This window comes from Pseudophryne corroboree, chromosome 3 (assembly GCF_028390025.1).
Source record: "Pseudophryne corroboree isolate aPseCor3 chromosome 3, aPseCor3.hap2, whole genome shotgun sequence".
Lineage (NCBI taxonomy): Eukaryota > Metazoa > Chordata > Amphibia > Anura > Myobatrachidae > Pseudophryne > Pseudophryne corroboree.
The window spans coordinates 5155598-5173899 of NC_086446.1; the positions used below are offsets into that span (position 1 = coordinate 5155598).

General features: G+C 46.2%; 1 protein-coding gene across 1 annotated transcript in view; it reads right to left on the reverse strand.

Annotated features, from left to right (window-relative positions):
* Nucleotides 1-16799: 16799 nt before the first annotated feature.
* The window catches only part of LOC135054505 (oocyte zinc finger protein XlCOF6-like), a 74606-nt gene continuing 73103 nt past the window's right edge, over nucleotides 16800-18302 (reverse strand). The window contains exon 7 of the mRNA XM_063957625.1: nucleotides 16800-18287. Within this exon, the coding sequence (XP_063813695.1) occupies nucleotides 16891-18287 (1397 nt within the window). The 3' untranslated portion in view covers nucleotides 16800-16890. The remainder of the gene's footprint in view (nucleotides 18288-18302) is intronic.

The window sequence follows — 18302 nt, forward strand, 5'->3', positions numbered from 1 at the left end:
GGGAGGGGCATACTTGCCAACCTGGCACTCTCCATGAGGGAGAAAATGCTCTGTTCCTGGACTTTCCTGGTAATGTGTAAGTTCAGGAACAGAGCATTTTCTCCCTCATGGATAGATCAGGTAGGCAAGTATGGGGGAGGGGGCTGGGTGAAGCCTGTAAATGAGGGGAGGGGGCTGGGTGTGGCCTGCATATGGAGGAAGGGGCTGGGTGTGGCTGTATATGGGAGGGAGGGGGCTGGGTCTGTCCTGTGTATGGTGGAGGGTGCCGGGTGTGTCCTGTATATGGGGGAGGGGGCTGGGTGTGCCCTGTATATGGAGGAGAGAGCTAGGTGTGCCAGGTATATGGGGGTGGGAGCTAGGTGCACCCGGTATATAGAGTGGAGAGAGCTAGGTGCGCCCGGTATATGGGGCAGGGGGCTAGGTGTGCCCGGTATATGGGGGAGGGAGTTAGGTATTCCCGGTATATGGAGGAGGGAGCTAGTTGTGTCAGTTATATGGAGAAAGCTGGGTGTGCCCAATATATGGAGGAGGGAGCTAGGTGTGCCCGATATATGGGGGAGGGGACTAGTTGTGCCTGGTATATAGGGGGGAGGGAGCTAGGTGTGCTTAGTATACGGAGGAGGGGGCTAGGTGTGCCCAGTATATAGAGGGGTCTAGGTGTGCACTGTAAATGGGGGAAGGGGCTAGTTGTGCCTGGTATATAGGGGGGAGGGGGCTGGGTGTGCCCGGTATACGGAGGAAGGGGCTAGGTGTGCCTCTGTATACGGAGAAGGCTAGGTGTGTACAGTATACAGAGGAGAGGGCTGGGTGTGCCCGGTATATGGAGGAGGGGGCTAGGTGTGCTCGGTATATGGAGGACAGGGGTGCCCCTCTGTGACAGTGATCAGTGTAAGATGTGGCCACTGTAATAATACTTATTAGGGCTGATAGTCGTTTGCCACCATGCGGCTGGGTACTTATTACGGGATACATCAGTATGCAGAATGAGTAGCTGATACATAGGAGACACAGGACACGGTAACACTGGGAATGTTCTATGTCACTATGGATAATTACACAGGGAGGTGGTAGTACTTACCAGTAGGCCATCACTATCACTGATCATCCCGGGGGAATTGGAGCCGCACTGCGATAGATAATACCTGTCCGCTTTCCATATTATTCTCCGGCACTAACCCCAGCATACGGGTACTGATTTCCCTCTAATATCTATTATCATCCGGGGGTATAATCACCTGCACTCACTCATTATCACAGTACAGTCCGTCCTCTTCATCATACTGTGCACTTATCTATGGGATACAGGGGAAGCGATGATGCACACTGACCTTTTATTTTATCACTTCGCTTTCTGCCAATCCACATTCCGCAGAGCACAGATATTATCAGACCTTGGCAATTCTGTTTGACGGCACATATATATGCCCGAGAGATATACCTCTGACATTGCAACGTAGTACATTCTGGTGCAAAGTGACTCCTTTTAGATTTTTTTTTTTTACTAAGCTCTTAACTCCAAATCAGCCTCAAAGAGAGAAGAGGGGAAGGGTATTAGGGAACCACATAAACAATAACATAAATTGATCCATGGGGGACACTGGATACCCTTGGGCAAAGCTGATCCTGAGAAAGTGAATGCACACATGTTGTGGTGCACAGCACCTTGCTTCCATGCTTGGTGACTACATCTCCTAATCCTGATGCTTTCACCTCCTTAACATTTCCAAGATCTTACCCACGCTCAACCTGGAGTTGCAAAATTGTCTCACTTTCCTATAATGCCACTCTGATTCAACCTCTCCCTCCCTGGCTCCATCTACAGCATCCAGTATAAGCTCCTCCCCCACATATTGAAATGGCTCAGCCACTCCTACATTTCCAGCCTCTCTTTTACGTCACACCCCTTCTAACCCTACTCCGTGATTGTTGCCTTGCATCCGAGGTGTCACATACCTTCTGACTATCCTGCTCACAAGACTTCTCCAATGCTGCTCCCTACCTCTGGAACTCCCACCCCAAGTTTATTAGAGCTCTACAAGCCTAGGGATCGGCAGTCTCAGGCACTCCAGATGCTATAGAATGATACATCCCAGTATGCCTTGCCAGTTTTATCATACCTTAACAGCAAAACTATGGCAGTGCATGCTGGTATGTGTAGTTCCACAGCAACTGGACTGCCATATGCTTCCTAACTCTATACCATCCAATATGGTTTCAAATCTGCCCCCAAAACCACACCTGCTCTTTAATGTCCACCCTTTGTGTTTACATCGTTAGCGCACATCCTCTTTCATCCCACTTCACCTCCCAGTTATAGACTGCCCTAGAATGTAATCCCATGAGCAGGGCCCCCCGCCCTCACCCTATCTTTCCTTACCTCCAGTGCAATGCCATCTATTTAGTGACTACAAGCCTTCTGGTGGACTGAGTCAGTGCTACGGTCACCAAAATAAGTTGTCTTTCAACCTGATTGATTTTATTTCCCCTTTAAACCTTTTTTAAATTGTATGGTGTGTCATTTTACCTGTTTTTGGCGGTGTATACTTGGCGGCACCATATATACCAGGGCTGGCCAGACCAGTCCTCAAGATCTACCAACAGTACACATTTTCCAGACCACCTAGCTGGTGAACAGGTGTAGTCATTACTAATTAAGATGTGCTGCATTCATTCCTAACTGACAATTAAACAGATCTCCAGGAGGCCTGGAAAACATGAACTGTTGGTAGATCTCGAGGACCGTTTTGGCCAGCCCTAATATATACTGTACATAAAAGATAATACTAATTGTTCTGACACCATCTCCACAGCCTTACCGACCCAAGCTGAAGCACATTTGGCCTAAGGGAGGCACCTGGCATGGTGTAACCAGGCTCTAAGGAGGCCTCAGTTTTCCTACTCATGTGATCTTGTGAGATGAGAATAGTGGTGGTTTTACCCCTAGCTCACCGCTCTAAACTTTCACGTAAAGTGATGGTTTCCATTTCCTGAGATTCACTGAGGAGAAAATAAAGATAGTGCACGGTGTTGAAACAGTCGATCAGGCTTAGTGTACACCTCAGAAATCAGATCCTCCAACTGATCTGAAGATGAGGAAGAAACTTTTTGTTTATTCCCCAATTTAAACAGTAGTGTCTGAACTATCAGATTCCTCCATGCACTTGATTTCTGTTGTCTGAGATAGGGACGCTAGATCTTTTTTCTTGTAGAATTCTCACCAGGGCAGGAGGAATCCTGAAGGTCAGTCTTACACCGCCTTACCTTCCTCGAGGGAGTAAAAGTCAGGAGACTCTGGAATTGTTGGAAACTGCCACATAAATGGCCTAGAAGAGGTGATGGCAGCTATAGCCTTCTTTAAAGGAACAGGAAAGTAGCAACAGACCTTGCACTGATCACGACAAATTCTAAAGGTGCATACACATGGTGAGATTCAGGCTAAGCCCGATTCTCACTATGCGACGGGCTAGGCCGGCATCTCACAATGCCACAGGGGCTAGGTCGACATCGCAAGCACACAATGACTGTGCTTGCGATACTGACTATGTGCGATTTTGGCTAAGTGTCAATTTTGACTATTTCTTCTATGAGATAAAGACTGTGCAGGCAAGTCAATTTTGACTATCAAGGCTTGCAATGCCGACCACGCATCGGCATCGAATTGGGATCGCAAGGTGACTTTCACCTTTGCGATCTGCACTAACTTTTCTTACGATTTTGAATATATAGTCAAAATCGTAAGAAAATATTTCACCGTGTGTACACACTATTAGTCCAACCTGAGTTGTCCGTTGCCATCAAGATGAAGCCCAAAACAAAGCTGGTCAGCAACCATAGTGAGAGGAAAGTAAAAAACTTATCTTTATTAACTCTTTTTCTTCGAGGTCCATGGGATCCACAGAGTTAACCTCTGATATGGCTGGTGGATACCAGGCTGGCCCCGAACAATAAAGCTTGTGAGCCTCCCAGGATCCACTGGATTCTTCTCCCCTCATAGCCCTACCTCTCATGCTCAGGCACTTCAGTTTTAGTTAAAAAGTCCAAAGCAGGAGCTAGATGGAAGGAAGAATGGTACACACAGGAAATCACACTCCCATAGACAAGAGAAGGGAAACTAGGTGTGCAGGGTGGATGCCCTTGGATCCCATGAACCTAGAAGAAAAAGAGTTAACAAAGGTAAGTTTTACCATAACTCTTTATTTTCTTCTTAGGGGTCCATGGTCTCCACCAGGTTAACCCTGGGATGTCCCAAAGCAGTTGTAATAGGGAAGGAACACTCCTAAGCTGAAAGGAGGACATTGCGGCCAAAGGTTGCATCCTGTGAGACAAACATATCAAAGGTATAAAACCTAAGAAATGTGTGGGCAGAAGACCATGTAGCAGCCTGTTCAGCAGATGCTCCACGGCGTGCTGCCAATGGAGGTCCAACAGAGCGAGTAGAGTAAGCAGAGACTGTACTTGTAACAGGAAGATATGCCTGTGTGTAAGCCTGTGTGATGGTCATGTGGAGAAGATGTGCCAATGTTTATTTATTGGCCGGCCAGTCCTGCTTATGGAATCAATAGAGGATAAATAAGGAATCCATTTTCCAAACGGAACTAATACGGTCCACCTAGATCCTATGAGCATGGATAATATCCAACGAGGCTTCCTCTTTAGAAAGACAGGTTCCTGGAAGGCCGATACCACAATTGGTTCATTGATATGTAAATTAGACACTATTTTAGGGAGGTATGCAGGTTTGGTCCGCCTGGTTCTGTGAAATATCAAAAAGTGGGAGTGACAGCAGAGAGCTCACAAGTCAGAGACTCTGCGGGCTGAAGCAATATCTAGCAGCAAAAGAGTTTTAGCAGTGAGGCACTTAAGATCTCCATTTCCAATGGTTTAAAGGGAGTCCGTTGTAAGGCCTGAAGAACCAAGGACAGATCCCACGGAGCGACCAGGAAAATGAAGAAAGGCTATATTTGGAGTAGCCCCTGGAGAAAGGCATGCACATACAGCAAGGGAGCCAGTCATTCCTGGAACCAGATGGAGAAAGCAGAGACCTGTACCTTCAGAGAAGCCAGGCGAAGACCCAGGTCTAGGCCTGCCTGTAAAAAGGCTAACAGTCGAGAGATCTTGAGAACTTTAGCATCATGGGGATGAAGAGCACACCACTAAAACTAGAAGTGCCATATCCGGTGATATACGCGGGCTGAGGCTGGTTTCTGAGTCTGAAGCATAGTCTGAACCACCACACTGGAGAAACCTTTTCCCCTCAGGAGAAATGTCTCAAGAGCCATGCCCTCAAAGAAAGATGAGGCAGATCCAGATGGAGGCAGGGCCACTGAGAGAGCAGGTCTGGATGAAGAGACAGACGGAAGGGTTTGTCTATGGAGAGATCTTGCAGATCTATGTACCAATGGCGTCTGGGCCATGCTGGAGATACCAATATGATTGAGCCACCATCCTCCTTGAACATCTGTAATACTCTGGAAAGGAGTAGACCTGGGTCTTCACTGAAGGTGATAGGGGTGGTCTTCTGTATGCCGATTGACGGGATCCCGACAGCCGGCATACCGACATTTATTCTCCCTCGAGGGAGAATAAAATAGTGTGGCGCACGTAGCGTGGCGAGTGCAGTGAGCCCGCAAGGGGCTCATTTGCGCTCGCCACACTGTCGGTAAGCCGGCGGTCGGGCTCCCGGAGCCGGTATGCTGGTCGCCGGGAGCCCGACCGCCGACATATCGTAGTGAACCCGGTGATAGACCAGATGGAAGACCCATGGGACTGTGAGTGCATCTACGAAGCTCGCTTCTGGATCTCATGTCCTGGCCCTGTACACTGAAACTTTGTGGTTGTGTCTAGAGGCCATGAGATTGACGTCTAGAAAACACCCATTTCTGTACCAGAATCTGAAAGACCTCTGGGTGTAGAGACCATTCTCTGGCATGAATATCCTGTCGACTGAGAAAGTCAGCTTCCCAGTTGAGGACTCCTGGAATGAATATTGCAGAGATAGCTGGAAGATGGAGTTTTGCCCAGACTAGAATCTGAGTTACCTCCTGCGATACTGCGAGTGCCACCCTGTCGATTTATATAGGCCACCGCAGTGGCGTTGTCTGACTGGATTTGAACCGGAGAACCCTGGAATAGGTCCAGAGCCATATGAAGTGCAAGTTAAACCACCCGAAGTTCCAGGACATTGATCGAGAGATCCCTTTGTCAGTGACCAGCAACCCTGAAAGGAGTGACTGCCTGTGACAGCTCCCCACCCCCAGAGGCTGGCGTCCATGGGGAGGAGTGTCCAGTATGGAATCCAGAATGGCCATCCCTTGACCAGGTTGGCCATGTGTAGCCACAATGAAAGATGTCTGAACAGACCGAGGCAGTATCATGGTCTGGGACTTGATCTGTGTTGTTAACCCATTCCATTCGATGAGTATCACGTGCTGTAGAGGCCTGGAGTGGAATTAGTCGCATTCCACCATGTCGAAGACTGATACCATGGAGCTCAGTGTCTGCTTTGCTGAATGGACTGAAATCAGTGAACTGTGAAGTAGGTAGCAGAAGAGCAACTACAGTGTTGCAATCTTGTCCTGAGGAAGGAAGATGCATTGTATGTTGGCATCCAGTAGTGCTCCTTGGTGCAGCATCCTCTGGGATGGGATGAGCGAGGACTTGGCCCAGTTGATTATCCAGCCATGGTTCTGGAGGAATGACATATTCGGCCATATGTGGCATTCCAGCACCACTGGAGACTGCGCCAGAAGGAATAAGGAAGTATCCAATTAACCTGCCGTCAAAGATGGACCACCATGAGCTTGGTGAACACCCTGGGAGCTGTAGACAGTCCAAAGAGAAGGGCCTGGAATTGGAAATGCAGTCAAAACAGCTAAGCGAAGGTATTGTTGATGACAGGGTGCCATATAGTCCCCAGGTTGCATAGCCAGGACAATGGTACAGAGTGTCTCCATATGCAACTTGGGGAACTTGAGGTACTACTTCAGCACTATCCGATTCAGAAATGGATGGTACGACCCATTTGGTTTCTGAACCAAGAGTGTAGAATAGAACCCCTGACCCTGCTGAGGTAGCGGAACATGGATAATGACCCCTGATTGTAGTAAGGAGTGTATGACCCCTGTCAGTGCCTGTGCTTTGCCGGGGTAGTAAGGAAGTGTTAGTGGGGAGGACACCTCAGGAAGGAAACTGTGTACCATGATAAACCACTTCTTGGATCTAGGCGTCCATTGTGATTGGTGAACTGAAGAAGTTAGCCTCCCACCCTGGGGTCCCCCAGGGGGAGGCCCACCACGTCAGGCTGAGGATTTGTCCTCTTGCTTGGTAGTTGGATGTCTAGCAGCCCAAGCCTGCTTGGTCTTGGGTTTGGATGTCTTGACGGTGCGAGGCACTTGTGTAAAAGACTGGCCTTTGGCCTTGCCATGTGGACGAAAGAACCGAAAGGATGAAGTTAGAGGCCATATTGAGGATTCTGAAGGTAGGTAAGCTGTCTTGAAGGTTGCCAGTTTCTCAACAATCTTGTCCAGTTCCGGTGCAAACAGGAGCTGTCCTGTGTATGGTAGGATTTCCAAGGCCTTCTTGGCATCATAATCTGCCTTCCATGACTGGAGCCACACAATGCAGCAAGCCGCAATGAAAACAGGCGTAGCCTTAGATGATAACAAAACAATGTCCAAAGCTGCCTGACCAATGTAATAGGCCGTGTCTCTGATATTAGCAGAGACAATTTGTCCTTAATGGGATCAGATGTGAAACTATGTTCAAGGCTGTCGGCCCAAGTCTCTATGACATTAGCCACCCAGACTGTAGCCGTGGCCGGTCTGGCTGTCGCTCCTGTAAGAGAGTACAGCGATTTGATACACATATCCAGTTGTCCATCTAGCAGTTTCTTTTTTTACGAGAGGATGCAGTTGGAATAGGAAGTATGGAACTTTTAATTAAATGCGTCATGTGAGCATCAACTGCAGGTGGAGTCTCCCACTTTGTACAATCTGATGTGGGCAACAGGTAAAATGAGCTGAGCTTTTTAGGAACTGTAAATTTCTCAGGTGGTTTACATGCCTCCTTCATAGCTTCAGAGAAGTGGGCCGAGTGTGGAAACTCAGCTAACACTACCTTTTGCACAGAGGATCTTTAGTGGTTGGGGTTGGTTCAGCATCTTTCCACCTGAAGTGAGAATTTGACTGCCTTAATTAATGCATCCACGTGAAATTTAGATGGGGCCTCCTCATCCCCTGAGAGGGATTTTGCATCTGAAACCTCAGCATGATCGGCAGTAATGATGATTTTTCTGAATCAGAGAGGGGAGTAGACTGTGAGGAAGTGTATTAGACCCTGAACCATGTTATGAAATGCAGCCAAGCTCTGTATAGAGGCAGAGAATGAGTCCAACCATGGAGGATGGATGGGTGGGGCTGCAATTGCCTGATACACAGGCTGTAATAACTGTTGGAACCACATAGGGGGAGCCATTAAGGGGCTACAGTGGTTATGATATACTCACAGAGGGATCCATTGAGAGCCTTTGGTCAGCAATATAGTGAAAGATGCCCATGGGGCTTTCTGCACAAGTGCTGGGAGGGGCGGGGGGGGGGGGGGGGGGGGCACAAGACAAGCTGTGCACTGGCCATCCTGTGACAAATCCTGAGGTAAAACCTTCATGTTACAGGTTTTACATGCTACCAAAGGTTGAAGCCCGTCTGCTTGGTCTTACTTTTGAAAGACATAGCAGTAAGTAATGCATACACACAAAATGGCAATGTGCAGCGTGCAACAGAAACAGTATGCGACAATGTGCACACTCAATATACAATCTACAGTAAAGTGTGGCAAATTCAACCCAAAACACAGGTTTTCAAGGGTTATTGAGAGATAAAAGGGAAAGCAATAAACATATACAGCGAAGAGATCTGAAAGCATGCAGCAGCACTAGCATAAGTCGCATACAATGCAGCGTATTCAATATAACTGCAAAGGGCACTGATACTGTGGAAGAGGCTGGTAGGATGCAGGGCTGAGTATAACCTGCTGTGTGGTAGAGGTATACAGGGAGATTAAGCCCACCACTCCTGGAGACCTGCAGAGCTCAGAAATGGCTGCCCACTGTCTCTATGTGCAGGAGGATAAGAGAGAAGCAGCTCAGGGTGGGAAGACCGCAGTGGAATGGCGCCCTCAGGTGGGGAAGCGCTGAATGTCACCATCGGTTCTCCTCGCCAGCAATGGTCCCCAGTGCCAGTGTACATTATAGCCCTGGTGGTCTAGTGTGGCTGCGGGATAACAGTGGCCCGGGAGCACATCAGCGCCATTGGCCGTCTCCCACAGCCGGCTGTATATGGACTGCGCTATACATGGGTCCCAGAAGTGGGAACCCACCTTACCTGTCCCCCAGCATTATTTGGTTGCAGTCCTGGGTGACCCTGTGCCTCTGCTAGAGGAAGGTGTTGCCAGGAGTCCCACCAAAATCATCTGGTGTTGCAGCCCGGTGGGGGTGTTGGAGCATCAGGGCTGGCATCCTATAAAATAAAAGCTTGGCATGCAGCCCCTGTTCAGTGTGACTGGCTCCTGCTGGCACTGAATAAAAGACTGAAGTGCCTGATCATCGGGGCGGGGTATGAGGGGAGAGGAGCCCAGTGCATCTTGGAAGGCTCACAAAGCTTTATTGTTCTGTGACAGTCCTGGTCTCCACCAGCCATACCCAAGGTTAACTCTGTGGAGACCATGGACCCCAAATAAGAAATGAGGATACTCTATGGCACTGTGATTCAAAAAAAGTTTGGGAACCAGTGCCTGAGAATGTTGAGCTGTAAAAGAATCAGAACAAAGGCTTGGAAGAGGCCACACAGAAATCCGTAAGCTCTAAGCAGCCATGAAGTAAGCGCTCAGCTCCAACAGGAACGCAACAAAACTGAAGGCAGCCAATGGGGAATAGAGGAGGAGCTTGAGATATTAGCAGTAAATTTAAAGTGCCCAATCTCGCTATCACGGCACTCAATACCCCATGGTAATCCAGTATTGCCATATTGATACACACGATATGGAAATCTCTTTCTTTCTTTCTCTCTCTCTCTCTCTCTCTATATATATATATATATATATATATATATATATATATATATATATATATATATATATAGAGAGAGAGAGAGAGAAATAGAAAAAGTGCACTCACCAGATCATATTCATAAAAATGATTTTTATTCCTCACGTATATATCATGGTTGGTGATCTCAACGTTTCGGTCCACTCCGGACCTTCATCAGGATAGACACAACATCATCAGTCACAGCATATTGTCATAGTCCATCAACCAAACAATGCCTGACAGGCCCCTAAAATACCACCAGGAAGTCCCAGAAAAGAGCGGCAAATTCAAGTCAGCCAATCAGTGTACAGAATGTGATTTACATCACTTCTTGAAACACCAAGATTATAAATAATGACTTTGGCCAGTAAAGACTATAGGGTCACAATGCCCAATAGAGTCGATTACTCAAGCCTGAATCGTTTAGATCACACATCAACACCACTATCATAGAGCAAAAAACGGGAGCCATCAGCGTGCATTCCACCAAGTACAGGTGGAAAGCATTGCGTCACTTCCGGGAGGGATGCGCCCATAGCAACATAGATATGGGTGCACTCCAAGTGAAACACATGGAGTGCCCTCGTGCAGCCAACAGCATGGTCCACCTAGATGCGTTCCACCAAGTACCAGTGGAACGCATAACGTCACATCCGCCGCCCGCTGGTGGAGCGTCCCTAGCAACCAAGCACGCGAGTGCGCTCCACGTGAAACAAGTGGAGCGCACCACATACCCGGCCACCATGTGTCCACCAGTATAGCATTATAGTTAAGACTTAAGGCCAGTTAGCCGCCTGAATTGCCTCAAAGTAAATAAACTACATAAGGGCAATAAACGAATCGTGCAAATACTGTATTAGACAAAGGGACTCTAGGCTGGTAAAAACGGAGCCTGTCAGGCAGAGAGAGCACATAGAACCAAAATATTGTTTTATATGTATATACTTAACCTTATATATATATATATATATATATATATATACAAGAAAGTCCCACACTCTTACCCGACACAGATAACAGATGGGGTGCCAAATCAAAGCCTGATCCAATCACTGGGTCAGACTCATAGTACAATACAGTGTTTCTCCACATTAAAGTGGAAAAAGATAGCACTCTCCAAGACTTGCGTAGTTAAATGTAAATATTAAAGTCATTTATTCAAGGAATTGGTTCCATGTAACTTCATGTCACAAAAATAAAGAAAGGGCTCACCAACGTTTCGTTCCCATGTCAGGACCTTTCTCAAGGTATATGCCAGTCAATATACAGTCCAAAGACAGCGTAACATCCACAGCAACAATTGATAGGTACCAGGACCTGTATAAAGCCTCCCAGGCCCTCTTAATATACCTGTATGCAAATTAATGAGTGAATCATGTGTGGCTGCGGCCGGATTCGTCACTTCCGGTCACAACAGGAAGTAACGGACCGTCAGGAGCCGCGCTGTGTATATTCATAAAAGGAGCTGCGGAGCATTAAAGACTATCACACCCAGGTCAGCAGTATGCTTTGAGTGCCCCCAAGAGCCACTACAGTAAGCCAAACAGTGATTCGAGCTGTGCCGTATGGTTGCTATAGCAACCCGGTAAAGCCACTATGGCGCTTCCAGTTAGGACCGGAAGTCATGCGGCTGTGCGTTCCATGCTGATGCTATGCGTTTCAGGTAGTCAAGGGCATGAATATACACAGTAGCAGGAGGCGGGGCCGGATGCAAAATTGTGACACACAGTGTACTAACCAATCTTAGCCAATACGCATTACATGCCACTTAAGACTGGTGCACCCGCTGGACTTATTTTGACCTCGTCTAAGTGGGCACCCTTCTCCTTGAACTATGCCGCCGTGTTGTTGTATAACAATAATAGACGTATACATCATGGGACTTCTTACAGTATTTCCTTTATTGCTTTATTATGCATGTTTGGTACATGAGAGCCTTCATGGGATTATTACTGTCTTTGCCGTGCCTACAGCGCCTGCAACTATGTATCTAATGCTCATTACTGTTTATGATTTATGCCGGTTGTTTAGTGGTTGGCGAAAGGTTGGTTGAAGGGTGACAAGACATACGTATTGTGGGCACACCCCGAATCTGCCTCAGTGGGCACTCCCTCTCCCTATGAGGGTTTTGGCCCCTATATATATATATATATATATGTACATATATCTATATTACTTCATCTTGCAGGGCACTGTCTATTTGTATTTAACACTACTGTGTGGTATTTGATCAGTATTACTGTTTTGCCGTGGTGTGACACTGTTTCTATTACTAATGTGTGCATCTAACTGTAGCTATGTGCGTATCCCAGGTCCCCGATATACCAATTATCACCCCCCATCATAGTGTATTGGCTAAGATTGGTCAGTACACTGTGTGTCACAATTTTGCATCTTGCCCCGTCTCCTGCTACTGTGTATATTCATCCCCTTGAATACCTGGAACGCATAGCATCAGCGTGGAACGCACAGCCGCATGACTTCCGGTCCTAACCGGAAGTGACATAGCGGCTTTACCAGGTTGCTATAGCAACCATACAGTACGGCTTGAATCACTGTTTGGCTTACTGTAGTGGCTCTTGGGGGCACTCAAAGCATACTGCTGACCTGGGTGTGATAGTCTTTAATGCTCCGCAGCTCCTTTTATGAATATACACAGCACGGCTCCTGAAGGTCCGTGACTTCCTGTTGTGACAAGTCCGGCCGCAGCCACGCGATTCACTCACTCATTTGCATACAGGTATATTAAGGGGGCCTGGGAGGCTTTATACAGGTCCTGGTTCCTACCAATTGTTGCTGTGGATGTTACGCTGTCTTTGGACTGTATATTGACTGGTATATACCTTGAGAAAGGTCCTGACATGGGACCGAAACGTTGGTGAGCCCTTTCTTTATTTTTCTGACATGAAGTTACATGGAACCAATTCCTTGAATAAATGACTTTAATATTTACATTTAATTACGCAAGTCTGGAGAGTGCTATCTTTTTCCACTTTAATGTGGAGAAATACTGTATTATATACACTGCTCAAAAAAATAAAGGGAACACTTAAACAACACAATGTAACTCCAAGTCAATCACACTTCTGTGAAATCAAACTGTCCACTTAGGAAGCAACACTGATTGACAATCAATTTCACATGCTGTTGTGTAAATGGAATAGACAACAGGTGGGAATTATAGGCATTTAGCAAGACACCCCCAATAGAGGAGTTGTTCTGCAGGTGGTGACCACAGACCACTTCTCAGCTCTTATGCTTTCTGGCTGATGTTTTGGTCACTTTTGAAAGCTGGCGGTGCTTTCACTCTAGTGGTAGCATGAGGCGGAGTCTACAACCCACACAAGTGGCTCAGGTAGTGCAGCTCATCCAGGATGGCACATCAGTGCGAGCTGTGGCAAGAAGGTTTGCGGTGTCTGTCAGTGTAGTGTCCAGAGCATAGAGTCGCTACCAGGAGACAGGTCAGTACATCAGGAGACGTGGAGGAGGCTGTAGGAGGGCAACAACCCAGCAGCAGGACCGCTACCTCAACCTTTGTGCAAGGAGGAACAGGAGGAGCACTGCCAGAGCCCTGCAAAATGACCTCCAGCAAGCCACAAATGTGCATGTGTCTACTCAAATGATCAGAAACAGACTCCATGAGGGCCCAACATCCACAGGTGGGGGTTGTGCGTACAGCCCAACACCGTGCTGGATGTTTGGCATTTGCCAGAGAACACCAAGATTGGCAAATTCGCCACTGGCGCCCTGTGCTCTTCACAGATGAAAGCAGGTTCTCACTGAGCACATGTGACAGAGTCTGGAGACTCCAAGGAGAATGTTCTGCTGCCTGCAACATCCTCCAGCATGACCAGTTTGGCAGTGGGTCAGTAATGGTGTGGGGTGGCATTTCTTTGGGGGGCCGCACAACCTTCCATGTGCTCACCAGAGGTAGCCTGACTGCCATTAGGTACCGAGATTAGATCCTCAGACCCCCTGTCTGACCATATGCTGATGTGGCCCTGGGTTACTCCTAATGCAATGCAATGCTAGACCTCATGTGGCTGGAGTGTGTCAGCAGTTCCTGCAAGACGAAGGCATTGATGCTATGGACTGGCCTGCCCATTCCCCAGACCTGAATCCAATTGAGCACATCTGGGACATCATGTCTCGCTCCATCCACCAACGCCACGTTGCACCACAGACTGTCCAGGAGTTGGCGGATGCTTTAGTCCAGGTCTGGGAGGAGATCCCTCAGGAGACCATCCGCCACCTCATCAGGAGCATGCCCAGGCATTGTAGGGAGGTCATACAGGCACGTGGAGGCCACACACACTACTGAGCCTCATTTTGACTTGTTTTAAGGACATTACATCAAAGTTGGATCAGTCTGTAGTGTGTTTTTTCACTTTAATTTTAAGTGTGACTCCAAATCCAGACCTCCATGGGTTAATAAATTTGATTTCCATTGATCATTTTTCTGTGATTTTGTTGTCAGCACATTCAACTTTGTAAAGAACAAAGTATGTAATAAGACTATTTCATTCATTCAGATCTAGGATGTGTTGTTTAAGTGTTCCCTTTATTTTTTTGAGTAGTATATATATATATATATATATATAGTGTCACATCCATACACCAGCCTAGAGTCCCTTTTGAGCTGGCGCCAGTGGACCAACCAGGGAGGACGCAGGAGAGGACGTCATCACGCTCCCTGCGCCCACCGGAAGTGCTGCGGCTCACGGCCCCAGGAGGACGCCGACGAGGAGGGGAGGCAGTCTTACTCTACATACCTTTAAAAAGGTAAGAAATTATTTCTGTGAGGTTTGTTTGGTTTTTGAGATACACTACACAGCGTAGCACCTTGACAAAAACGCCCAGGTGGCTTTGAAATGTTGGTGTCCACTATGGGGGTAATTCCAAGTTGATCGCAGCAGGAAATTTTTTTAGAAGTTGGGCACTTGCAACTAAATGTGAGACTATGGGGGTAATTCCAAGTTGATCGCAGCAGGATTTTTGTTAGCAATTGGGCAAAACCATGTGCACTGCAGGGGGGGCAGATATAACATGTGCAGAGAGAGTTAGATTTGGGTGTGTTATTTTGTTTCTGTGCAGGGTAAATACTGGCGGCTTTATTTTTACACTGCAAATTAGATTGCAGATTGAACACACCACACCCAAATCTAACTCTCTCTGCACGTTACATCTGCCTCACCTGCAGTGCACATGGTTTTGCCCAATTGCTAACAAAAATCCTGCTGCGATCAACTTGGAATTACCCCCATAGTCTCACATTTAGTTGCAAGTTGTCTCTCACCTTTGACCTAGTGTGAAGGACATAGTGAGTGGGAAGAATATACAGAGCCTTTAGGCTGGCTGATTATAAAAAATATATGTTCCTATTATCAGCATCTCAGATGGAAACTGTCTAGTAAGATGTTTGGGGTATTGTATTCATAAGTAGGTGAAAGGAGACAGTTGTCCAGGATAAGATAAATGATGTTATACTGAATGACTACTGCACCCAGCATCACAGACCCTGAATGTAATATCCGGTAAGACAAGGTTAGCGTATCCTTGCAGGGTATAAAGTCTAGAGACTTACACATAGCAGGTTAGTTCTGACTGAAGCTGGTTCTGTCTGCAGCAGATACAGACTTCTACAAATCCCTCCAGCTTTTAACTTGTGACAAAGTTATCAGACGGGACCCTGGAGAATGACTCAACTACATTATTTAAACGACTTAATCGATGACCATCATCTGGGACAGATCTTAAAACATCTGAGATAAGAGCTGAGTATTCTAATTTGTTCTTGCTATTATTGTAACGGACTATAACTTGTTACTTGCATGTTTTCATTGTTGTAACTTAGAGAAATAAATGCTTATCCTTTTCAATATGTCCAGTGTCAGTCTCCATATTTAACACATTGTATCCCAGAACCTGGTCGCTTGAGATTTTCAACCAAAACAATCAAAACCGAAAAAAAACAAAAAAACACAGATACAATTTGAATAGTTTTGAACAGAGTCAACTAAACTTTACAACAATAAAAATGTGAAATGAGCTCAATGAGGAGTCAGTGTCAGGAGAAATATTATACTTATCTCATACGTATATTGGCCCTCATTCCGAGTTGATCGGTCGCAAGGCGATTTTAGCTGAGTTACACACGCTAAGCCGCCGCCTACTGGGAGTGAATCTTAGCTTCTTAAAATTGCGAACGATGTATTCGCAATATTGCGATTACAAACTACTTAGCAGTTTCAGAGTAGCATCTGACTTACTCGCCATCTGCGATCAGTTCAGTGCTTGTCGTTCCTGGTTTGACGTCACAAACACACCCAGCGTTCGCCCAGACACTCCCCCGTTTCTCCAGCCACTCCCGCGTTTTTTCCAGAAACGGTAGCGTTTTTATCCACACGCCCCTAAAACGCTGTGTTTCCGCCCAGTAACACCCATTTCCTGTCAATCACACTACGATCGCCGGAGCGATGAAAAAGCCGTGAGTAAAAATACTAACTTCATTGTAAAAATACTTGGCGCAGTCGCAGTGCGAATATTGCGCATGCGTACTAAGCGGATTTTCACTGCGATGCGATGAAAAATACCGAGCGAACGACTCGGAATGAGGGCCATTATACTTAACACTTTCCCCTTACAAATTATCAAATTGTGTAAATTATGGTTTAAGGAAATCTTGTTTTTGCCATTTCACACAAACAGAACATTAAAATGTTTTTTCATCAATCTGATTTCTTTGATGGTTAACAATGATCAAATTTCTGCGTAAAACATTTCCCAAACTAAGAACATGGAAATGGTTTCTAACCTGTGTGAAGTCTCTGATGTACAACAAGATGTGATTTGTGTGAAAAACATTTCCCGCACTTAGAGCATGCAAATGGCTTCTCACCTGTGTGACTTCTCTCATGTGTAACAAGATTTGATTTGTGTGTAAAACATTTCCCACACTCAGGACATGAAAATGGTTTCTCACCTGTGTGAGTTCTCTCATGTGTAACAAGATGCGATTTGTGTGTAAAACATTTCCCACACTCAGAGCATAGAAATTGCTTCTCACCTGTGTGATTTCTCTGATGTCTAACAACATCTGATCTGTGCATAAAATATTTCCCACACTCAGAACATGGAAATGGCTTTTGACCTGTGTGTTTTCTCTGATGTGCAACAAGAGCTCGTTTGTGTATAAAACATTTCCCACACTCAGAACATGGAAATGGCTTCTCACCAGTGTGTTTTCTCTGATGTGTAACAAGATGTGATTTGTATGTAAAACATTTCCCACACTCAGGACATGAAAATGGTTTCTCACCTGTGTGAGTTCTCTGATGTGAAACAAGATGCGATTTGTGTGTAAAACATTTCCCACACTCAGTGCATGGAAATGGTTTCTCACCTGTGTGCATTCTCTCATGTATAACAAGAGTTGATTTCTGTGTAAAACATTTTCCACACTCAGGACATGGAAATGGCTTCTCACCTGTGTGATTTCTCTTATGTACAACAAGAGCTGATTTGTGTGGGAAACATTTCCCACACTCAGAGCATGGACATTTTTCCTCCCCTGTGTGCTGTCTCTGATGTCTAACAAGAGTTGATTTTTGTGTAAAACATTTCCCACACTCAGAGCATGGAAAGGGCCTCTCCCCTGTGTGACTTATCATATGTATAGTGAGAGTTGATTTCTGCGTAAAATATTTCCCACACTCAGGACATGGAAATAGTTTCCCACCTGTGTGACTTCTCTCATGTGCAACAAGATTTGATTTGTGTGCAAAACATTTCCCACACTCAGAACATGGAAATGGCCTCTCACCTGTGTGACTTCTCTCATGTGCAACAAGAACTGATTTGAGTGTAAAACATTTTCCACACTCAGAACATGGAAATGGACTCTCTTCTGCCTTAGCTGGCTGATGGTTTATCAGCTTTGTGTTCGGTGTAAAACATTTGGCATCTATAGAACAATGTAACACTGCATCTACCGTAAGAGATGTAACAGATCTACAAATATCAGCATTATCAGCACATTCCCGATGATAAGAGGGATCAGATGACACATATACACTATGAAATGCTGGATGAATAACTGGGGTAATAAGGTTTTCTTCTGGAGAAACTTGAGTAACGTCATTTTCTATTTTACCATCTGGAAATAAAACAAGATGTTCCTCCAAGACATTCCTGAGGTTACATCCATCTGCAGGGAATAAAA